The 21,200-nt window shown below is 38.1% G+C and overlaps 1 protein-coding gene across 10 annotated transcripts in view; it reads left to right on the plus strand.

Moving 5' to 3' along the window:
* LOC113020887 (protein diaphanous homolog 3) overlaps nt 1-21,200 on the plus strand; it is a 175,155-nt gene that overhangs the window by 121,064 nt on the left and 32,891 nt on the right. Inside the window, exon 30 of one of the 10 annotated variants that reach the window (XM_026165252.1) lies at nt 4,705-5,395. The exons of the other annotated variants lie outside the window; for them this stretch is intronic. Coding sequence (XP_026021037.1) covers nt 4,705-4,718 — 14 coding nt within the window. The 3' untranslated portion in view covers nt 4,719-5,395. Of the gene's footprint in view, nt 1-4,704; nt 5,396-21,200 lie in introns of those variants that run through there. 10 annotated transcript variants of the gene reach the window in all.

Genomic DNA, 21,200 nt, shown 5'->3' on the forward strand with positions numbered 1-21,200 from the left:
AGAAAGTTTGTTTCCACCCGACTCTGTGTGTTCTCGTGTGCTCACATGTGGGTGAAAAGCTAGCATTGCTGGAGCTTCCTGGGGCTGGATACTCAAGTGGAATCTGCCGTTAGATGCTCGTCTTTTTTGATTGGGCCACTTATAGACTATGATATGTGGATTCCACTGCAGGATGACTGTATCCTGCAGATTGTATATGGGCTTTTTCAATCCTTTTCATATTCTTGTTCTTTCAAGAAAAATGTGTGAAAGCTACCAGTCCCTCAAAACTTCCTAAGTCTCATCTTTAAGTTTTCTTTTATTTCTTCTTTGCCTTGCTGCTTTTCTCCAGACGTGGCATAAGCAGAAAAAAAGGGATTATTAAACATTTCAGTGAACTCGAGACAAAAAAAAAGAGCAGCACAGCCTCTCTCTCCTTACTAGATCTATTTCAATTGATGCAACACGTCATTGTTTTAAAAGTGTAACTGTAAAAGTTGCTGATTTATCCACATTTGGTCATCATATATCATCCACACATCACATGCGGCCCGCGCGCTTTTCATTAAAGTGACAGATTATTGTCCAGAAGCTTCTCAGCCGGAACAATGTTCACTTTCACACACACGTACTCATGCATACATGCATAAAAACTGTCAGCTTTTACCCTGTATTTTAATCATGTGCACGGAGAAGGTTAAAGGCCATTCTGGGGTTGCACTGTTAGCCGTGTCTAAGGCTTGGACAGGTGTACTGCTCTCTGTAGTCATGTCCACAGTCATCTGGCCACTTGGAGTCACAATGTGTCTCTTATCGCCACACTTGATTGGTGCTTTAGATGTTTAACTGTTCTTGTCGACAAAGGTATATCCAGATGGGAAAATGTACCTTGACCTGCCTTTGCCTGTCTGTCTGAAGTGCTGCACTTGGTGTGTGTGCATGTGCATGTCTGAGCCGGTGCACACATTCATTGAACAGATGGAGCAAGAGGGCACCTTAACAAAGTGGCTGTTGTAATTAGGTCTAGCCTTTGCGGTGCGACTTGTGGAATAGTAATTGAGGGTTGTAGAGAGCCCAAAAGGAAGTGATTTCATTTTTTTTTATCCAGACTTTGATGAGAATAATAGAATCTTTTGCAACAATGCCCCTCCACATGCTTACATTTGCACTCATTCACACATGTAAGCAGCCTGTGTCAAACAGTCTGATCTGCTGGCCACAGGATTTCTTCTTGATCTGCTGGCAATTAATTGCCACATACACGTAGTGGTCTAAAGATTTAACCAGCAATGTCCATGCACAATCCATCTTCCCTTAATTTGAAGGCCAGAAGCGGCATCTACCTAGTGTCTGTCTTAGGGCAACTGTATGGCATTTATTTGCAAATGCACCATGTTCCCCATGTGTAATACAGGCAGTAATTAAGATTATGTGACATGTCACACTCGATGTAATCATGATGCTGTTTACTTCTTGTACTGCCTTAAAGGCAAGGACATAGGTAATAAAAATGGCTTTTAATGGCTCCCACATGGGCTGCTGCTTCCTGGATATGCAGAGGTGTTTTTTATTGGAAAGGGTTTTTTGTTTTTTTTGGGCACACATCACTTTGTGTCAAAACTAATGACTGTTGTAATTGGACAACTTCTGCAAAAGTTACCAATTATTCATTAATGGCATGTATGAATTTCTTCCGTCCTTATTTAGTGGTGTATTGAAAAAAAAAAAATTCTGACAAATTTTGGTGAGCGTTAATTTACATATGGGCGGCATACAGTGAATGTGTCATGTGCAACAGACTTAAACAGAAAGCATGAAGGTGCATTTGCAGAGAAATATGAATGCAAAAATGAAAACGACTGAGATTTATGAAAAAAAAAAAATTGCTGTATATGTGATTATTTCCATGCAAAGATGTGTTTGATTGGCCCGCCAGTTAAAGGAAGAGAGGTTACATGCGCTATGATCATTACAGTAAGAAATGGCAGTCCCTGTTATCTTATAGTCCTTTCCAGAATGTAAGAAGATGAGGAAGTGAATTAGTCTGGCCAGTGAGGTCACTGTAGACTGGACACACATGCTTCCACACACACACAAACCGAGCTCCACTGTTCAGTCCTAAATAGAAAACAGATGATAACGAACACCTCTGCACTCTGCTCCATGTCTCTGTGCTGTACATCCCACATTTTAGCCAAGTCCTAAGCCGATCAGGCTCCTCAGATATCCACTTTTAGCTGGATTATGAGGAAGCTTGGCTATAATAAAGGCTGTGAATCGTGAAATAGAAAGTGGTGTTCAGCATGTCGAGCCAAGGACCCTAATCACTCAGCCCATTCACACCAGCTCAGACCCCAAACAGCAGGTGAAGCTTTTAATGTTGGATTCTTATTCAGCTGGCTTTTGAGCTTCTCCTGGTCTTTCTTCACATGCTGTCTCGTCTTCTGACTGCCTAGATACACATCTTATGTGTCAATGCACAAAGGTCTGATGATTCATAAGCGGTTAGGTTTAAATACACACCTGAATTTTTTTAATGTGACTCTTAGAACTGCTTTGATCTCTTTCAAATCTGTAGTATTTCATTGCTTTCTTCTTTCTTGCCGTCTTCATCTTCTTTGTTTCTCCTCTACATTCCTTTCTCTCATGAGCGTGTTATTTACATTGATTGAGAATAGGCTCTTACATACTGCCCTAGTTAATAATGCAGTGAGAAATGAAGTCATTTTCACCATGGCTTTGTGCTAATTAAATTTTACAGCAGTCTTATCGCCCCAGCCACACACATTCCTGGTCCTCCCACATTCACCAGTGCCAGCAGCCATATCACATAGCCGTCAGGAAGAGACCGAGCTAGGGAGATGATTATATGAACTTATGTTGTTATGGGAGGGAAATGAGCGTTATCGTCTCTTTATATCTATGCTTTCTACAAAGAGAGGTGCTTCAGTTCTGTCTCTGTAGTAATACCTTTGTTAAAGTAGTCTTAGAAGTGCTATATAAATACTTTTTCCCCACACAGATTAACATTCTGCATCAGTCTTGTCTTTGCCTTTTTTTGTTTGTTTTTGGCTGCCTCTCATATTTTGTTTTTCAGTCTATCATTTGTAGCTGGTTACACTGTGAACCTTGGCAGGACAAACAACATTTGTTTGCATGTGTTTTGAATGTTGCTATCAAGCTTTCTTGACTCAAAGACAAGAATTTAGGCAGGAGTGATTAAAGATGATAAATTCTAGTACCCCTCTTGTAAAGACTCATGTCAATATCATTCTTTGGTCCACCAGACTCGCACAGAAAAAGTTACAGGTGATTCCAGTGCTTACTTTTTAAGCTTTGCTGATAAAATGAAAACATTATTCCAAACTGCATCATCTCTCTGCTCCTCTTTGTGGAAGTCGCTTGTGCTGCCACTCCGCCTGCTCTGTGTCTCCTCACTGATCCAGAAGCTCTAAGTGCAGCGACAGGAGTTTCCATGCCGACAGAACGGGAAGGCCAGCCCTCAGGCAGCAAGATCTGTTTGATGCTGGATCCTCCCCTCCCTTAGAGAGCAGAATTTGGGCTTTGCTTATCTACTTTATATATTGCCCTTTTATGTCCATATGCTGGCTCATTCACACATTAAAGTGCATGCAGTCACATGCATTCACTTGAACTCGTACACAGTCGCACAAACACACAGACACATCCTCTTGTAGACACTCAGCCTTGAGGCACAGGGCCATGTATGTATCTCTGGCCTCTGGGCTAAAGAGCTTCATTATTCAGGCACTCGCTTTGATTAGCATCCTCGGAGGTACAAATTAGCAAACAAGCTCAAGTGTTCCTGTGAAGAAATACCCTCTGCGGACATAAGAACATTTCACAAGTATGTGATTTTCCCTGCCATTCAGATGATGACAGTTTCTCCTAGTGAGAATATTCTCTAAGCATGTATGGTTTTAAAGCTTTGTAGAAACCATACTATAATGAAACATTTGGAGCTTAATAACCTAATTCTCTCCCAGCCTGAACCAGTCTTTTCATTCCTCAAAAATTATTTATTTTAATAGCACTCCTTTTGCTTTTAAAAGAAATATTCTTCTTAGTGTCTTGGAAAACAACCCCTAAGTGAAGAAAGGTGATGGTTGTGGTATGCAGGGCTCAACAGTATGAGTGTCACACTTGGCATTTGAGTCCAAAGAAGCCATATATGCAAGATGTAAAATATATTTAGGAACATGCACATGATTTAAAAGTGTTAAAATAATTCAGACGGGGCAGTCTCTGTCTTTCAGTGAAGAAAAAGTCTGATAGCACAAGAATGACACCTCTCTTGGGTATAGTTTATGTTTCAAGCTGCAGCCTCTCTCCCCTCTGTCTGGGAAACACAGTGGACTGAACATGCGGCACAGCAGTCGACGTGAAGTGAAATATGCTGTCATCCCAGGCAGTAGGAAAATATACAGGCTACCTGCAGGAAAAATGTTGTGTTCAACACTGATAACAGTAGAACTAAGTGTTATGTATGTGCTTTGTATGTTCGTGTGTGAATCTATGACACATTACTTTTTATATGTGCACCGTGGCGTGGGTGGCTTTTTTTTCGCCACCCCTGCGCCATTAATGTGCGCAGATGTAGCTCGTGCATGCGCATTGTCAGAGACTGTTTTTCATTCAGGTGAAAATTCCTAGAGCTGGTGTCTGCTCTATAATAACCATACTTGACATTTCTCTCTCCTCCAGCCTGTGGAGACTAACAGATGCTTTCCATTCCAGTTGAACCCATTAAGGCCTTCTCTTCTCTACTGCATCCACTGGCCTGTCCTTTGGCAGGGCCTTTCTGAATGTCAAAACTCACTGTTTAGCATCACAATAAAGCAGATACGGGGCGGAAGAGTAAAGGAATGGAAATAGCTGCTGGCTGGCAAAGGGCATGGACAAAAATATTTATTTTTAAGACTGACATTGCTCATTCAGTGTTGTGTAGCCTGGATATTTTTTATGTACTATATTTTTTTACGTTTATTTTGGACACCCAGTGACTGTAATATAAATCTGGCTTAACTGTCACTGTTGACTTTTATTGAACGACTGATTATACTGGTTACAGTTCTTTTCTTCATATTTCTAGTTGTTAGAAAAAGACTTACAATAGTGCATTTGGCATTCTTGACTTGAAAATCAAGAAAATGAGACTTTTTACCTGACCTCCTTCACTGTTAGTCTTAAAATGTGTTACTTTAATGTTAAAACATCAGTATTAAAATGCCTGAAAAGTTCATGTTTTTGACATATCATTTCCATCCAGTTTAACTAATGAAGTAAAAATTGCACGGGACAGTGAAACATATTTTATAAATCGGCCATATTAATTATCCTTAATTAATCACATTAGAGCCCTGTGGGAATATGGGTTCAAATTAAACAATAACAAATTCAACAGAGAATATGATTGACAGAATATAATGAATACTTTACAGATTTATATAATAATCTTTGGAAAAGTCATTGAAAGAATAATTGATGACTTTAAATCTTAATGCAAGTTTTGATTAAATAGAAAACATAATAATCATGCCCAGTAGACTTGATGATTGTTTTGGTTTTTAGGCCGTGGCATCTGTGGCTAGTTTTGATTTGTGCACAAACCTGATTATTTTTTCTTTACAGGGAGGTAATTAGCCTGGCTAGTTTGAATGGTAATTACAATGTCAACCAAAGAGGAAAGAGACCGTCTAAATGTATTTCACAGATAGTTCTGTGTTTGTCCACAAAGGCTGGCACGCGTTCACATACACACAGATTTTATTCAGCGTGCAGGAGCGTCTCCAGCCAAGCGGAATTATTTATAACAATTGTTTTGATACTGTATAACTTTACAATTGCAAACTAAAATAACAGAAAATTGCTTATTTTCTGCTAGTGCTTAAAACAGGCAGAGATGTTGGGGTATATTTGACTGCATCAGCTCTACTGCTGTATGCATCTCCTTATTCTCAATTTGAGGTCTGCTCGCACTGAAGTACAACATTGCAACAAACAGCAGAGCTTTCAAGAGAAACATTTGTTTGATTTTCTTCAAAAGAATAAATACAAACAGCATTCATGTTTCGCACATGTATAATCACTACAATATATTCATGATTGATAGTGTATAATGTAGCTGTACATTAATAAATGCTGATTCCTGATTTATAAACATATGTGAAGCCTTATGTGTGGCGGTTCCAGCTATGTCCACTGGCAATAGACAAATGATAAATAATTGTGTAAGATATAATGCAATAAGAGAAGTTGTAACTCTTTACAATATCCTGTCCAGACACTTTCTTTCCAATCTCAGTGTTACTAACTTGTACAGTTTTTGTATAATGCTTTTCAGTACTATTAAGGGGAAAGAAATGTATTATCACCTTGGTTTTGGTCCAGAGCAGGTAGATTAGTCATAGTGCGTTAATCATCCTCAGCACATAACCAAAACCAATTTAATATTACTGAACCAATGGCCGTGATACTGTTTTTTAAAAATTAACGTCAGCTCTAGTAATATTGCTCAAAGATCATTTTTAAGTGCTTATGTTTTGTTGACACATCTCATTCTGGTGAAATAACATTTCTGCGCCATGCTGTGCACAGGCCCATTTCTTTTCTAGAAGAGATCAAAAGGGCAGTTTGTCTCTTATTTTCTATTGAATTTATACACACACTAAGAAGTGGGGTTTTTTTTCCCGCCCTAATATTAAGTTTGGAGGTCAACGTGAGGTTGTCATAGAAACAACCTCACGTTTAAAAATTTGGACTGTATTTGAAAATTAGCCAGTTGACTGTGGAAGTAGTCCAAATCTCTGAAGGAGCCATGCAGTAAATGTCATTGTCAGCTGTGGCATAATGTAGAGGTAAGAACACTGAGTTCTTGCTAAAAGGGATTCTTCTTGTTTGTTTGAGGAAGAGGGGAAAGCACAGAGTGAGCTGTTCTTATATGAAGTATTTGAGAATAAGACTGGCGTTTTCAGTTCTGAGTCTAAGACTAAACTATTGGAAACTTTAACAACCATTATTCAACTTACTAGCACACATAGACTTGACGTTGTCCCTGGATGACAGCTCTGCTTATTTCTGTGCTTTTTCCTGTATTACCGGGGAAAGTGTTAGACTGGCCAGCCTGCATGAGCTCAGTGTGAGTGTGAGAAGGTTAAAGAACAAGGCTTATCAATCTAACAAGGTTTTAGAAAGAGGCTGACTGCTTGCAAATCATCCATCAGCCTCGGCAGCGGGTTCAGTCTGAGCTCTGACAATGGAAGGTGTTTGGGCTACAGCAAGAGGGGACATGATTTATCAGGGAAGTGAGCGATTATGCGAAGCCTCTGCACATGAGAGACGGGCAGAACTAAAAAGATGATCTCATATCATTTCATGAAACATGCAAAGAATAGTTCATGGGTGCTTGTGAAAAATAGCCACATGAAGACACTGTGGATAAATGAAGCGTGGGTCTGCCCGAGTTTGAATGGAGAACATTTCATGGGATTCAACTTCAAGTAGAACTTTTTCCCCCCTCTAAAGTAAATGCAGAACAGCCCGTGAGTGCTAAGAAACTCTTCCTGATGACTTAATGAGAATTTTGTATTAATTACTGTAATCATTGGCCTTCTAGCTTGTCACTCTGGCGTGGCATATTTAAAAACATCTTACTTTGAAAGAAATGACAAAATGTTGCACTTTCCCCCTTTTTAATGGATAATTATCTGTCTCAGGTGTTGGAGAAGGGAAAATGATGAGCACCAAAATAGATCACGGAAAGAGAAAAGTCTCTGATCTTCTCCTGGCACTGTAGTGGAATCAAATATGAAACGCTTAACGTTAAACCACGTCGCTTTTCATGTGCAAATTCGACTTCACACATTGACAGTTCACACTGGCTCAGTGGATGACTGGTTTGGATCTTACTTATGTCATCTTTTTTATTAAATATAAGTCATTATCTTTTGTCCCAGTTCCCAAGACTGTGAAGGAATCATACTTCGATGAAAGGGGGTAAAGAAGTTGACATCCACTTTAGTCTGCTTAAGTGATTCACTTTGAAGATTCAAACAGAGATAAATAAATATCAACAAACAATGATTACAGACCAACTCACCTCTCTTTTCAGCCTTTTCAAATTTTCAGAGGTGGTTGATAGACGCCTCGGGTATTTAGATGGAGAGCAAGAGAGACTTTGAGAGCTAAAATAAGTGGTGACTCTGCCTGTAGACTGTTTGTGTATGTAGAACAGATGGATTTCTTTATGGAATCCTTTCAACAGCTCACACCCTGAGCTGTTTTTCTAGTTTCTCAAATGAGCATCGAGCAGCATTATAAATTTGAGCTTTTAACTCTACAGTTTTTTTATTTTTTATAAAGGCAGGGTAGGTGATTGTCCAAGTTTCATATTGTTGTGTTGCTCTGTGTATGCTAGTTACACTACACCCCATACTGTTCTATGCCAGGCCTAATCCCCATGCAAAGGCTCTTCAGATGGTTTTTGATGCTTAGAAATGTAGTGAAAAGCAAAAAAGGGAAACATTTTTTTAAGTGACACATAGAGAACACAAAGACGTTGCAGTGTGTTACAGAAGAGAGTGTTGGAAGTAGGTTCTCACAAATGTTTGTTGTTGCATTTTGCCTTATAAATATACCTTGATGTGTAAGTGCTTAATGGCTGAAGCTCTGAGAGCCTGTCATTGATTTCATACTACGTTACAGCTGCAGATATTTTTCCTGGAGCTAAAAATATTTGATAATATCACATCAAGAATGCGGTCAAACCTCTTTTGCTCCCACTTAAATGGACAAAGAATATGTGTCAGAAAACTAATCTCACCGATTTTTTTTCCAAGGACTGATGAATGCCCGATATATAGTGTGTTCCCAACCTTAGACGCAGGCATCAAAAAGATAAATGGGGAAGCCTATCGAGTATTCTCAGCACTGTTATTGTCATCAAGAATATACAATTGTCAATCACACAATAGCAAATGACAGAAAAACAGTAGCGGGAGATTGTCTGATTGCCGGAGCAAATTAAATTTAAATAACAACAGTAAGCACAAGAACTAATTGAGCATTACACTTACTGTGCCAACAGTGTTTTGTTTCACCTAAAATACATTTCTTTCTCTTAATTTTACATCTTAAGGGTCAAGATGTCAGTTTGATCAAATAGCACAAAATTCACTTTCACTGTATTGATGGAGCAGCACGAATCTTAGAGACGGATATCTTAAATCCAAGCAGATAGAAGTGAGACTGTCTGCATGGCTAGATACCACTAGAGGTAAAGGGGAAAATATGTCTTTGTGTAATTCGTGTGAAGTGACCCTTCAAGGTGAGTTAAAGCACAATTCCTCTGAGTAAAGCTGTCCAGACCTTATGGTTCTGTACTGCGTAGCTGACCAAAATGGAAAGTTTAAAAGAGAGTGGAATGGACAAGGATGCTGAGCTCAAAGTAAAAACAAAGGAAATAAACAATGTTAGAAGACAGGTGTCTAATTCTTTTTTTTTTTCTTTTTTTTAATCGCTCTTCCCTTCTGCCTTTCTCTCGCTCTTGAATGATGAAATTGCCAATGATTTATTACAAATGTCAGCGACAGGCGCAGCAGACTGCTGTTTTGTCCCTGTCAGAGCCAAGTAGAGCCTGAGATAGGCAGCTTTACTTATCAATCAACTGTTTTCTCCTCTCTTCTGCCACCACTCAGTTACAACCATGTTGGTCTTTGGGTTGCAGACTGGTAAGCTTTGTACTGAGTTCGTACAAGTGAAGAGACAAGAAGTGACACAAAACCTTTTTGTTGTTTAAAGGCAGTGCTTTTTTTTTATCGCTAGTCCAGATTCTCCTGTTACCAAAGCCATCTAAAAACCTTGCTGTAAATGTTATCTACAGTTTAGTTGTGCAGAGGTGCAGAGTTAGTTGTGTATGAATTATATAAACAGAAGATCAGAACTTTCCTAGTTGGCTATAAGCTTCATGATTAGTAGATGGCAGATGGGTGACCTGTGCTACCACTCACTATTACATATAGGCAGTCTTGTGAACCAACCAGTCAAGCAAAGTAGCTGTGTTGCAACTGTGTTGATTATTTGAGGATTTGCAAGAAAGAACCGCCCTGGAGCTACTCTTAATTATCTAGCATTTCCAAAGCCTTTGACAGTGCATTTACAGACGATTTACTTTTTTTTTCTACCTTCATAATTCATACCCTATTGTTAGTTTTTGATGAGGTCTTGCTGCTTAATTACAGTTGTATTTGAAAGGTCTTTGTTTAGCAAGAGCTAATTTGTTAGACTTTTTTTTTTCTCAGATAGAAGACCGAGGGGTGAGGTTGATGTCATTTGCTGTCTGCCACCAAAGTAAAGCTTGCGGAGGAAAACAGTAGCTAATGACCTAAACCATGAAAAGCTGTGAACCATGAAAGACTGTCATCTTTGTTGGAAGAAGGAATAAACTTTTTCTACAATGCCATACAGATAAGTGACTTCAGGTGAATGTGGACTAAAAAGACTGGTGTTAATCTCACAGCCTGCTGTTGCAATTATTTGACAGATGGTGGAAAAATGACCAACTACTACTTATGAATGAAAATAATTAATTAGATAAACAGTTTTCCTATATTTACTTTCCTATTTCCTCTTATCTCTTAAATTGCTAACATCTTGGAGCCTGCTAAAGGGCAGGATCCAGTGCTTGTGAGTATAACATGACATATTGATATTTGCCATTATATTGGTGTTGGCATTTTTGATGCCCAATAAATGAGAATTTTAAAAAAGTGAAGAAGAGACAGGAGAAACACCCTTCAATCATGTTATGAATAATGACGTTTCATAACTTGTCCACCAGAGGGCGCTCTGCATTTGGCACCATGCGTTTGGGATGCCACAGACAAAACAGCTGATTCAAGAGGTGTCGAATACACAGCTTGTTGTGACAGCAAAACAGGATTCTTTTTAAACAGCATTGTCATACTCCAGTGGTTACACCATGTAGCATCATGTAAAGAAATCAATGCTGTCTTTTCTATCGTATTTCCGTCATACTATTAAAAGCAGTAATTAGCATTTTGACTTTTGCTTCACAACAGTATTTTTACATACATTTGCAGTGTTTAAAATAATCAGCTGCCAGTGTAACATCGAACTGTATGGCATAAAATGTGGACGATCATAATAGGCTGCCCTTAAAATTGAAAAAGGTAATCAGAATTGCTTTTTTCTTTTCCAGCAACCTAATAAACCTACCCAGGGCTCTGTTAGGTTATTCTGAGCTTCAGTATGTACTGTAAACAATGTAATCTATTTTGAATAGCATAACCTTTTACAGCAGGCTGCTCTGTAAGTTTGCTCTGCGTCCTCCTTTCTCAGCCAGCAATAGAGATTCTCTTAAAAGCAGATTAATTAGATAATGGTTTCTTCTTTTTTCCCCAATTACTCCCCTTGCCTGTCATCAGCAGTTACTAGTTCTGTCAAGGTTGATTGTCCATTCTGCTGTACATTGTTAAGGCAAAACGGTGCTTTACTGGCCTTGATTTAGCTTTTTGAACAACTGCAGTGGCTATGCAGTTTCCTTAAGCGATATTGTTAATTGTGCTTCTGTCTTTTGTTAACTCGTTGCTGTTATTTACCTTAGAAGACACACTTTACATGCTGATATTGTTACATTGTATGAATTATTGATTTGCAATATGGATTTAAGAAAAGCAAAAGATTTAAGTAGGCTCTTAAACGTCTGATCGCTGTGACTATTCATGTATATATGCTGCTGTGCATGCAGCTGAGGCTGTTTTGAACCATTGGAAATACGATTATTTATGTATCTTTTGTCTACAAACACACATCTGTCTACATATATATTGATTGAGTGACAATGTGTGGGCAGCAATCTCTCATGGGAACTCATTAAATACACGGGAAGTGAAAGTGCCACAGTGAAAAGATCTCAAATATTGTAGCATATATCATACATAAAAGAGGAATGTATCTTTTATATACCTCATGATGACAAATTGTGGATGAAATATCCAGATTGCATGCTGAACCGGTTCTAGCTTCAATTCCAGTTAAGTGCACAAGACAAGTAGTTTATTTCAATCTTATTTATTGAGAGCAGGGTAAAAGGCAGTGCTTTTAGGCTTGAAGATAGAAACCACTGTACTCCTTTGCCTGATCACACCACTGAAATGTTCAGTCAACTTAATTCTTACCTCGAGAGAGTAATGTGATTGATTACTGCTAGGTGATCTGAGAATTCCTATATACTGTGTAACTGATAAGGCTGCAACCATGCTATGGTGCTTTTATAGGATCAGTTTCAGGTCATTTAGGGGTATTCTAAATATTTCTCCTTTTTTTAGCTATATTATCCTTTCTGCTAGTCGTGTACAGTAATGCAAAAGTTACCAGACAATTTTATGGTTGTAACAGTTGATTCATTCATTAAACCTGTGTTTAATGTGCTATCACTTCTAACACTGTTAAGCCTAATCCTAACAATATGTATCTGTAACACAGCTCAACCCTCACCATCACATAGCTTTCAAAGTAAATGTGCTGTATCACATTTCACATTTATGAAGTGATGTCGATGTTGAGAACATGCACTTTTCTTTTTTCTTTTTCCCCCCTTTTTTTGTTCTAGGACATTGAGAGGAAGTTGGTGGCGCTATAGAAATACTTAACAAAAATCAGTTGAAGATGCACGTGAAGAAAAAGAACATTGTGTTTTATTATGGAAATACTTTATATAAATATTAGCAGTTCTTATCAAAAACACAGAACTTCAAGTGCTCATATTATGCACTTTTGTTTCCTCCCTTTTCTTTATTTTGAGTTTTAAAATGTATAAATCCCAAACTGAAGAAGCTAGTTATTCTGAATCACAGATAGTTGCACTATGAAGCAAGATCAATGGTTTGTTAAGCCTAAAACTGGATTGGATATTAGTGGAAATGGGCTGATAAATTTGATTACATTTTGTGTTCTCTGTTTCGTTTTCCAGCAAATTCTCAGCAGTTTGGAGGAATCGCTACTACTCCAAGAGCTCTTGTTCTGTGTTTGGTGTTGTTATAACTTAACTGCAGACTGTGGTCAAAGTGAGGTGATGTGACTGAAGCGATTTGTTGTCTTGCTCGGTCACTCTTTGACTTTCACTCTCCTTACGCTGGTCAGAGAGCCATCGTATAGTGTAGAATTTATACCAACACAGGTTTGGTGAAACGTGAGTGTAACATTCATTGGGAAGCTTTTATCATATTTGTGGTAACGCACAATTTTTTTTCATTAACTCACTTAAATAATATTTCACTTCAGCTGTCTCTTGTCAGCTTCACACGGGTGAAGTGTGACGATGTTTGACAGCGATGTGCAGCAGCCTAATGACTCTCACTTTGATCTGAGAAAAAAAAATGAGATGAATTTTTTTGATCCTGAGCTTGTTTTAATTTATTATTCATTTCACTAATAAAAACCATCAGTTCAGTGAATCTTTGCATATTTCCGGATGTATGTATTCTTCCATTTTATTTTCCAAAGTTAGGAAAGCTGTTTAAATGAAGCCAGATATTGTCTTACATATAAGATAATGATTCTCAATCTTTCCCTCATGTTAAATATGTTTCAAATGTGCGGTCGAGCTGTGTTGTTGTTTTTTTTTTTTTCTTTTAGCAGTTCTAAGAGAGGTTTGTCTTCTACACAAAGATTGATGAAGAGCTCTGACCAAGCAAAGCCTACTGGGCTATTGGGTAGGAGGTGATGAGAGCTAAAACGGAGCTTTTTATACAGCGAGTGAAAAGGGTACTGCAGCAGTGTACGGTACGAGAAGAATATTTTTTTATGGTGAAAGTGCATTCGCAGTCAAAGGTCTAAAGCTATAGAACGGCTCGAGTCAGTGACTCTTTTGAATCTTTACTTAAGACGCGCTGTTAATGGCAAGCCTCGCCTGATTTTTACTTGATTTATTTGATTTTCTTTTATTTCTTAAACTCTATATTAAAATGCTTCCTTACTGCTGCAAGGAAGTATTGTTGTAATGTATTGATTTTGATTGATTATCACTTCCATTGTTTTACTTGTTCTTGTTCTGTTGTTTATATAAAGCACCTAAGTTTAGAGGAGTTCTTTGTATACCGTATATTGTTTTAACATGAAGTCATAAACCTCATCTAGTCAATCTGCAAATAAAAGTAGACCAGCGTGGAAAAGAGCATAGTGTGGGCACTTAAAGCTAGATAACTCAGGACATTCTGCTATGATGGTTTAAGTAACCCAGGCAGACTATCTAACCACCTAATCACTTCCTATCCACACCGCATCCGTCTGTTGCAGTATCTGTTCTGCCCACCTAGCAACCCCTCGAATCTTTATTTCTCTATTTGTTAACCATGTTTCTCTGTAAGTTCTTGGGCTACCAGGGAGGCTTTGCACAATTTTAAATAAATAAGTCACAGTCAAACACGAGTATAAATCAAGAAAACCCAGCAAGCGTGTATTCAAGATATTTTGCAGCGTATTTCATCATTTACCTATCTGAATATGTAACACAAAGAGCCAAAGAGCTGTTTGGTGTACCTTTTTATTTTATTTTATTTTGTAACTAGGGTGAAATCATTCACATGGCACCCTGTACAAAAACATCTGGGGAATATTGATTTATGATGAAGAATGAATTAAAACTGTAGTTATGGGAGTTTCTGTCACACATAGGTTATCAAGTCATCTGATCCCCCCCCAATCCTTTGCAACAATGATGCAACACCAAGCACATTTCTTATATTTCAAGTTGTAATGAATGGGTTCCCTAGTGTGTTTGTTTAATTTAAAGGTTCACGTATTTTGAGCTCCATCAGTGGGATAAGAAAATGTCTCACACTACTTGATTAATGACTGATAAGTGGAAAGACCAAAACTATGACACGCTTGTGCTTATTGGTAGTTTGCGTAGTTTTAAGACATAATATTGGCATTAATAAAACATTTTCACAAATGCAGAAATGCTCAATACAATTGCATCAAAGTTACTGCTTTTAATCACACATATCAGCATCCTCTCCAGTCTTTTTTGCACTCTGTAAATTGTGAGATTGCCCTAGCACACTGTAGTGCATATTTCTTAAAATACAATCCATGCATTTAGATCTGTTATGTTTTATTATTTACTCAGGATTGTTGGTTGTTTGGTTCTTTTAGTTGGCCTGTTGCTTGGTCAGTTTAATACTTTGAAACTGAAAGAGATAACACATGACACGCCCCCAAAAAAGGCATAAGCGATCAGGATATGACAATACAATGGGGCGATCGTGGCTCAAGGGTTGGGAGTTCGCCTTGTAATCGGAAGGTTGCCGGTTCGAGCCCCGGCTTGGACAGTCTCAGTCGTTGTGTCCTTGGGCAAGACACTTCACCCGTTGCCTACTGGTGGTGGTCAGAGGGCCCGGTGGCGCCAGTGTCCGGCAGCCTCGCCTCTGTCAGTGCACCCCAGGGCCCTGTGCTTCGTACGTCGCTTACTACATCCAAGATCAAATGAAACATCCAAGACCAAATCATCGCGCTAACTCTGAGCTCGCTATTCCGGTTCCCCGAACACACCTGTTGTTGACGATTAGTATAGCTGGATGAAGTAATGTGAGATCACTGGGTGGCCCAACAGGGGCTACGCATCGATAGTAGAAACATTGATCGGCAACCCTTTGATTGGTCGGCGAAAATGTCGAAGGAGCGCGCTCGGTATTTTTCGGCAGCAGAGCAAGAACCCTTGATTGAGGGATTTCAGGAGTTTCAGAGTTTAATTAAAACGCAAGGGAACACTGCAAAGGCTGCAAAAGCAAGGAGAGAGGGCTGGCAGAAAGTTGCTGACAAATTAAACTCGTAAGTAATTCAATAATAACAATAATAATGGAGTGGATTTATATAGCGCTTTTCAAGGCACCCAAAGCGCTTTACAATGCCACTATTCATTCACTCTCACATTCACACACTGGTGGAGGCAGCTACGGTTGTAGCCACAGCTGCCCTGGGGCAGACTGACAGAAGCCAGGCTGCCATATCACGCCATCGGCCCCTCTGGCCAACACCAGTAGGCGGTAGGGTAGATTTATCATATCACACCATATTATCCAATATTATATTACATTATATTATATTATAATATGTTATATTATATCCCCTTTCACATTAGAGCCACAACAGGACCCACTAGAACATGGGAACAAGTAAAAGTGAAATATAAGAATATTCTACAGAATGGTAATATTTATCACTTATATTGCTTTTCGTCTCTTGGAAAGAGACCCTGGAATAATCTGTTTGTTTGTTCATAACAGCAACCAAGAAAAGGGCAGAGCAAAAAAAAAGACAGGTGGTGGTCCTGCACCCCCTCGTCAACAAGTTGGTTAAGTGAATAATACCCTCACGGGAATATCGATATCTCTCAATGAGCACACTGTCGCGCTGAGCTAAAGGATCCTGTCTATCCCGCAATATACGCTGAATTCTGAGGACTCTCCTTATCAATCTTGCACCTTCCGCAATGGGTGGCTCACGTATACGGACAGGATATGGCTGCGACAGACTTCCCAAATCCACCTTCGCTTTTATAGCCGTGGTCTCTCATCTTGATTACACGAAGTAATTTGCAATTACTACTCTGAAATATGAATTACATCTGTAATAATCACATACATGTAATAGAATGTTAATAGTACATGTCCCTTTTTTAGGAAATGACCTGTATGTATCTGTGTGAAATCAATAAAAGGATCAAGTGCTGCATTATCTTTAGTTACATTGATGTTATTTATTTATGGTGAAACAGTGGTGGAATATCGCTGTTGCTTTCGTATGAATGACGCGGACATACCTGAGTGGCCACGATCTAATCCTGTTTACATAAAGTAAACCTGCTCCCCAGCAGGTTTACGCTTACGGCTCTGTTGCTATGACAGCAAGTCCCGGATGGGCTTCGGGGAACCGAAAGATCCAGGATCACGCGAAATCGTCAACAATCTCATCCAGCTAACTCACTTAGCGCGGTACGAAGAACAGGCCCCAGGGTGGCTGTGGCTACAATGTAGCTTGCCATCACCAGTGTGTGAATGTGTGCGTGAATGGGTGGATGACTGGATATGTAAAGCGCTTTGGGGTCCTTAGGGACTAGAAAAGCGCTATATAAATACAGGCCATTTACCATTTACCATGCCATACAGGGGAACAAAAAATTTTGTTACAGTGTGTTATTGTTTGACCTGCAGTCAATATAAGCAAAGCCCACTCTATCCACTCTATGGTTGTTTCTACAACAGTATTCCTTCATTTTTAAAAGTATTGTGTCTGTCCAGTGAAATGCCCAAACTTTTAACTTAAAAGTGGTGTCACAAAGAGTTGTTGTGGAAGATTTTCCATGGTATACTTTAAAAGTGCCCCCCAAAAAATATATACATATCATGTAATACTGAAATGTCCTCTCTTTGTTTTGTTACACTTGAAGTTTGCTCATGTTGTGTGCATGTTAGGGGAGCTTTGATATCGTGCTGTCAGCAGCTAGGTTGATGACCACATACGTGTTAGTGAAAACAAGTGATACACTGCTTATTGATAGAATGAAAAATGGAAATTAAAAAAAAAAATAGATCCTCTGGTTCTTTGGCTCAATGGTTTCACTTTGCAATAATGCCACTTACAGTTGATCGCAGAATATCTAGGATGGAAGAAATATCATGAGCTGACTTGCAACAGTGAAATCCCGTTAGGGTACCATGCTCCAACTCTTTGAGCTTTTTAGAACAATCCATTGTTTCACAAATGTTTGTGAAGTCATTCTGCATGGTGAATTACTTGATTTTATACAGCTGTTGCAATGGGACTAAAAAAACCCTGAAATTAAAAGTTAAGAGACTGAGACATTAGTCAGCCCAACAATTTTGTCGATGTAGTGTGAAATCTGTCCAGTTTAGTAGTCTAGTTTAACCAAATACCTGAAAAACCAGTGATGTTCTTATTGTTCTTAGCTGTGTGGCTTATGATTTGTGATAATAAACAACATTTTAAGTAGATTGCCATTTTGAGTATTTTACTGTCTTGACATTTGCAAGTACAGCTTCACAAAGCTGTTACTGTGGGCTCTTGTTCTAGTTTAAACTATAGTTATTTAATTGATATTAGGCCATAATTGCACATTGGCTCTGAAGTTGACTTGGTGCTAATATGAATTACAAATTAAATCAATGAATGACTTGTAAATGGACCATTTTGCAACCCAGCCCCATTTGTATGTGAGAGTCCTTTTTCCTGTTATTATTTCTCAGTGCAAAAGAGATTACTTTTTCTTTGCTGAAAAATAAAGCCTCTTTGTTTGGCTGTCACAGTTGACTTGTAGCTGTCTGCCATAAGAAAAATAATGACAATGGATTGGAAAGGCACAAATAGTCTTCAGAAATAAAAGAAAGGAAATCTGAAAAGAAATTTGAAAATGTGATGGTCAGGAGGGAGAGAAAATTGAGATATCAAAGACAGCAATTATAAGAAAGAGGGAATAAACAGATGTTAGGAATTAAAGCAATAAGTGATGTTAATTTGAAAGTTAAAAAATTAATAATAATAAAGAAACAAAGAATTTGAAACATTTATTTTATTTCATGTATTTTATTTTCTAGTGCGTTTTGAGACTAGGTCCGTTATTAGCTCTGCATATGCAGAGCGTGTCTTTTTTTCTGTACAGCTATTGATTCAAAGCGTGTGTTTGTGTGTGGGTGTGGATGTGTTTCCTCATGGGTTGTAGCTAATCATCAAACAGTGTGGGCCAGAGTTTGCTCATGATAGTCTGCCAGCCGATGTTCATTAAACATTTGGCACATGGCTGGCTGTCTGGACACTGAGCTGCGTTTGTGTGTCCAGTATACCATACACTGGTGTGCAAATGTCTTAGGCACTTAAAGTTGAGAGAGAAAGCTTCCAAAAATAAGAGAATAAATAGTTTTTATGTAGCTATAACCTTTGTGAAGAATATGTTCAGCTTTTATCTGAGACTGAGCTTTTATCATGTCAGTACTTTGTCTTTTAAACAGGATTCTCTTGTGTACATATTTCCAAGGTACCATACATACTGTGGCCGATATGGTAAGTATTTTGGACAATAACACAATTTTGTAATTTTGCCTCTGTACATAACAACATTACATATCAGAGGATTTTAAATCAAATACGTACTTGACGTGTAGACTTTCAGCTTTAATGCAATGGCCTTTACAAAAGTATTTCATCCTTGTCTGGATATGGTGTAATCTGTAGATTAGGCTACTGAAGTTGATTTTGTATATATCGATATAATCCCAAATTAACATGTTGATGATGAGATAAGATCTGGGTTTTATGGCTAACTTCTTGAGCCGTATAGCTTGGAGAGCTTGGTTTTCATAAATATCATAGATTGTGTGACATGATAAAATTCTTGTGGGAGAAATGGAGACTAAGGGCCACATTTGAATGTGGTTAGTTTTGTGAGTGTTTAACACAAGTTGTGTTTTGTTGTTTGTTTTTGGGAGTTTTTTACACACAAACATAGTTGATTTCAGCATGACACAACCAATCTGACAAGAGCTGCACAATTTAGCATAAAGTCACAAACTAAGAAATGGTGCAGTTTGTCAATTGTTTTTTATTTTTCCGACAAATGTCAGTGCAACTAGAACTCAATTGTATGTCAAAGACATTAATAATAATTAATAATTGTGTGTGCTTGATTTAAATATTTTGTGCCTTGAGAAAGGAACTCCTGGAAATTTATATCTAAGAGGGTTAATCGCTAAAAACTCCACCTCTTTCGCTTTGTAAATATTGACAGTAATGTCTTTATGCCAAAGTTATTATCAGCCTGCCTTTGCATAAAACCTATAAAAATTAAAATTCCAAAGCAGAAAATGTTCTATAGAGTAAGGTCAAGAATGTGCCATTCTGAAAAGGACATTGGTTTTTTGCTCGTATGACCTTACAACATTACTAAAGAAATGTTGTAATTAACTTGTGATCATTAGTCTTATCAATTTTTTACTTCGATGTGAATGAAACTTCCTTTTTAGCATCTCATTCAGCATCATTATTGTCTTTGATCTTAAAATTCTTCTGTTTCTGCCCTTGATTCATTATACAAAAACAGTGAAATTCTAGTGTCAACGTGCTTCGGGATGCATTTGAATATTTTACCATATAGATATGACTGCATTCTTGTGTGTGTCTTGGTTGCTTGATACTGTATACAGTACAAGCTGGCAGGGAGGAGAAAAAAAGAAAAAAGATTTGAGCTAAGACAAACGAGTTAAAGGTCTCTTCATACAGTGACTACAATATGCTCACAAGCAGATTCTTAAAGACAAACAAATGTTTCGTTCTCGATATGTTTCCACAGAACTGCATTATCCCTCTAAATTACATCAACTTCTTCTCCTTTCATAACCAGATACATTCACTATCAATGTGTATCCATGATGTGCAGGTTTGTTTTAGTGGTAGCTCACTAACACAAATCTCCAACTGGTTCACTACAGCTGTTATGTGCTTCAGGATCCCCCCCATTAACACATCAAAAACCCCTTTTGCATTCTCTCACGCTTACCCGCTCTTAACCTTCCTTTCATACACAGACTCTCTCACACACAGTTTTCCGTTTATCCTGCTCTTGTTCCCATGTTGACAGAGATGACAGTTGAAACCACCTCCTAACTGGTTGGCCGTCATGCACCATTTTGCCCCTGTCATTCAAATGTCTTCACCTGACTGTCAGTGTCAACCCATGTGAAATCATTACCTGAAGGTCACAGCTGTTCCATTTCAATCATGGGTGTTTTATTTTTAATTTATTTTAATATATACATATATATATATATATATATGTGTGTATGTGTGTGTGTGTGTGTGTGTGTGTGTGTGTGTGTGTGTGTGTGTGTATGTATATATATATGTGTATATATGTATGTATGTATGCATATGTATGTGTGTGTGTATGTATATATATATGTGTATATATGTATGTATGTATGCATATGTATGTATGTATGCATATGTATGTATGTATGCATATGTATGTATGTATGCATATGTATGTATGTATGCATATGTATGTATGTATGTATGCATATGTATGTATGCATATGTATGTATGTATGTATGTATGTATGCATATGTATGTATGTATGTATGCGTATGTATGTATGCGTATGTATGTA

Source organism: Astatotilapia calliptera, chromosome 1 (genome assembly GCF_900246225.1).
Source record: "Astatotilapia calliptera chromosome 1, fAstCal1.2, whole genome shotgun sequence".
In the NCBI taxonomy this organism is placed as follows: domain Eukaryota; kingdom Metazoa; phylum Chordata; class Actinopteri; order Cichliformes; family Cichlidae; genus Astatotilapia; species Astatotilapia calliptera.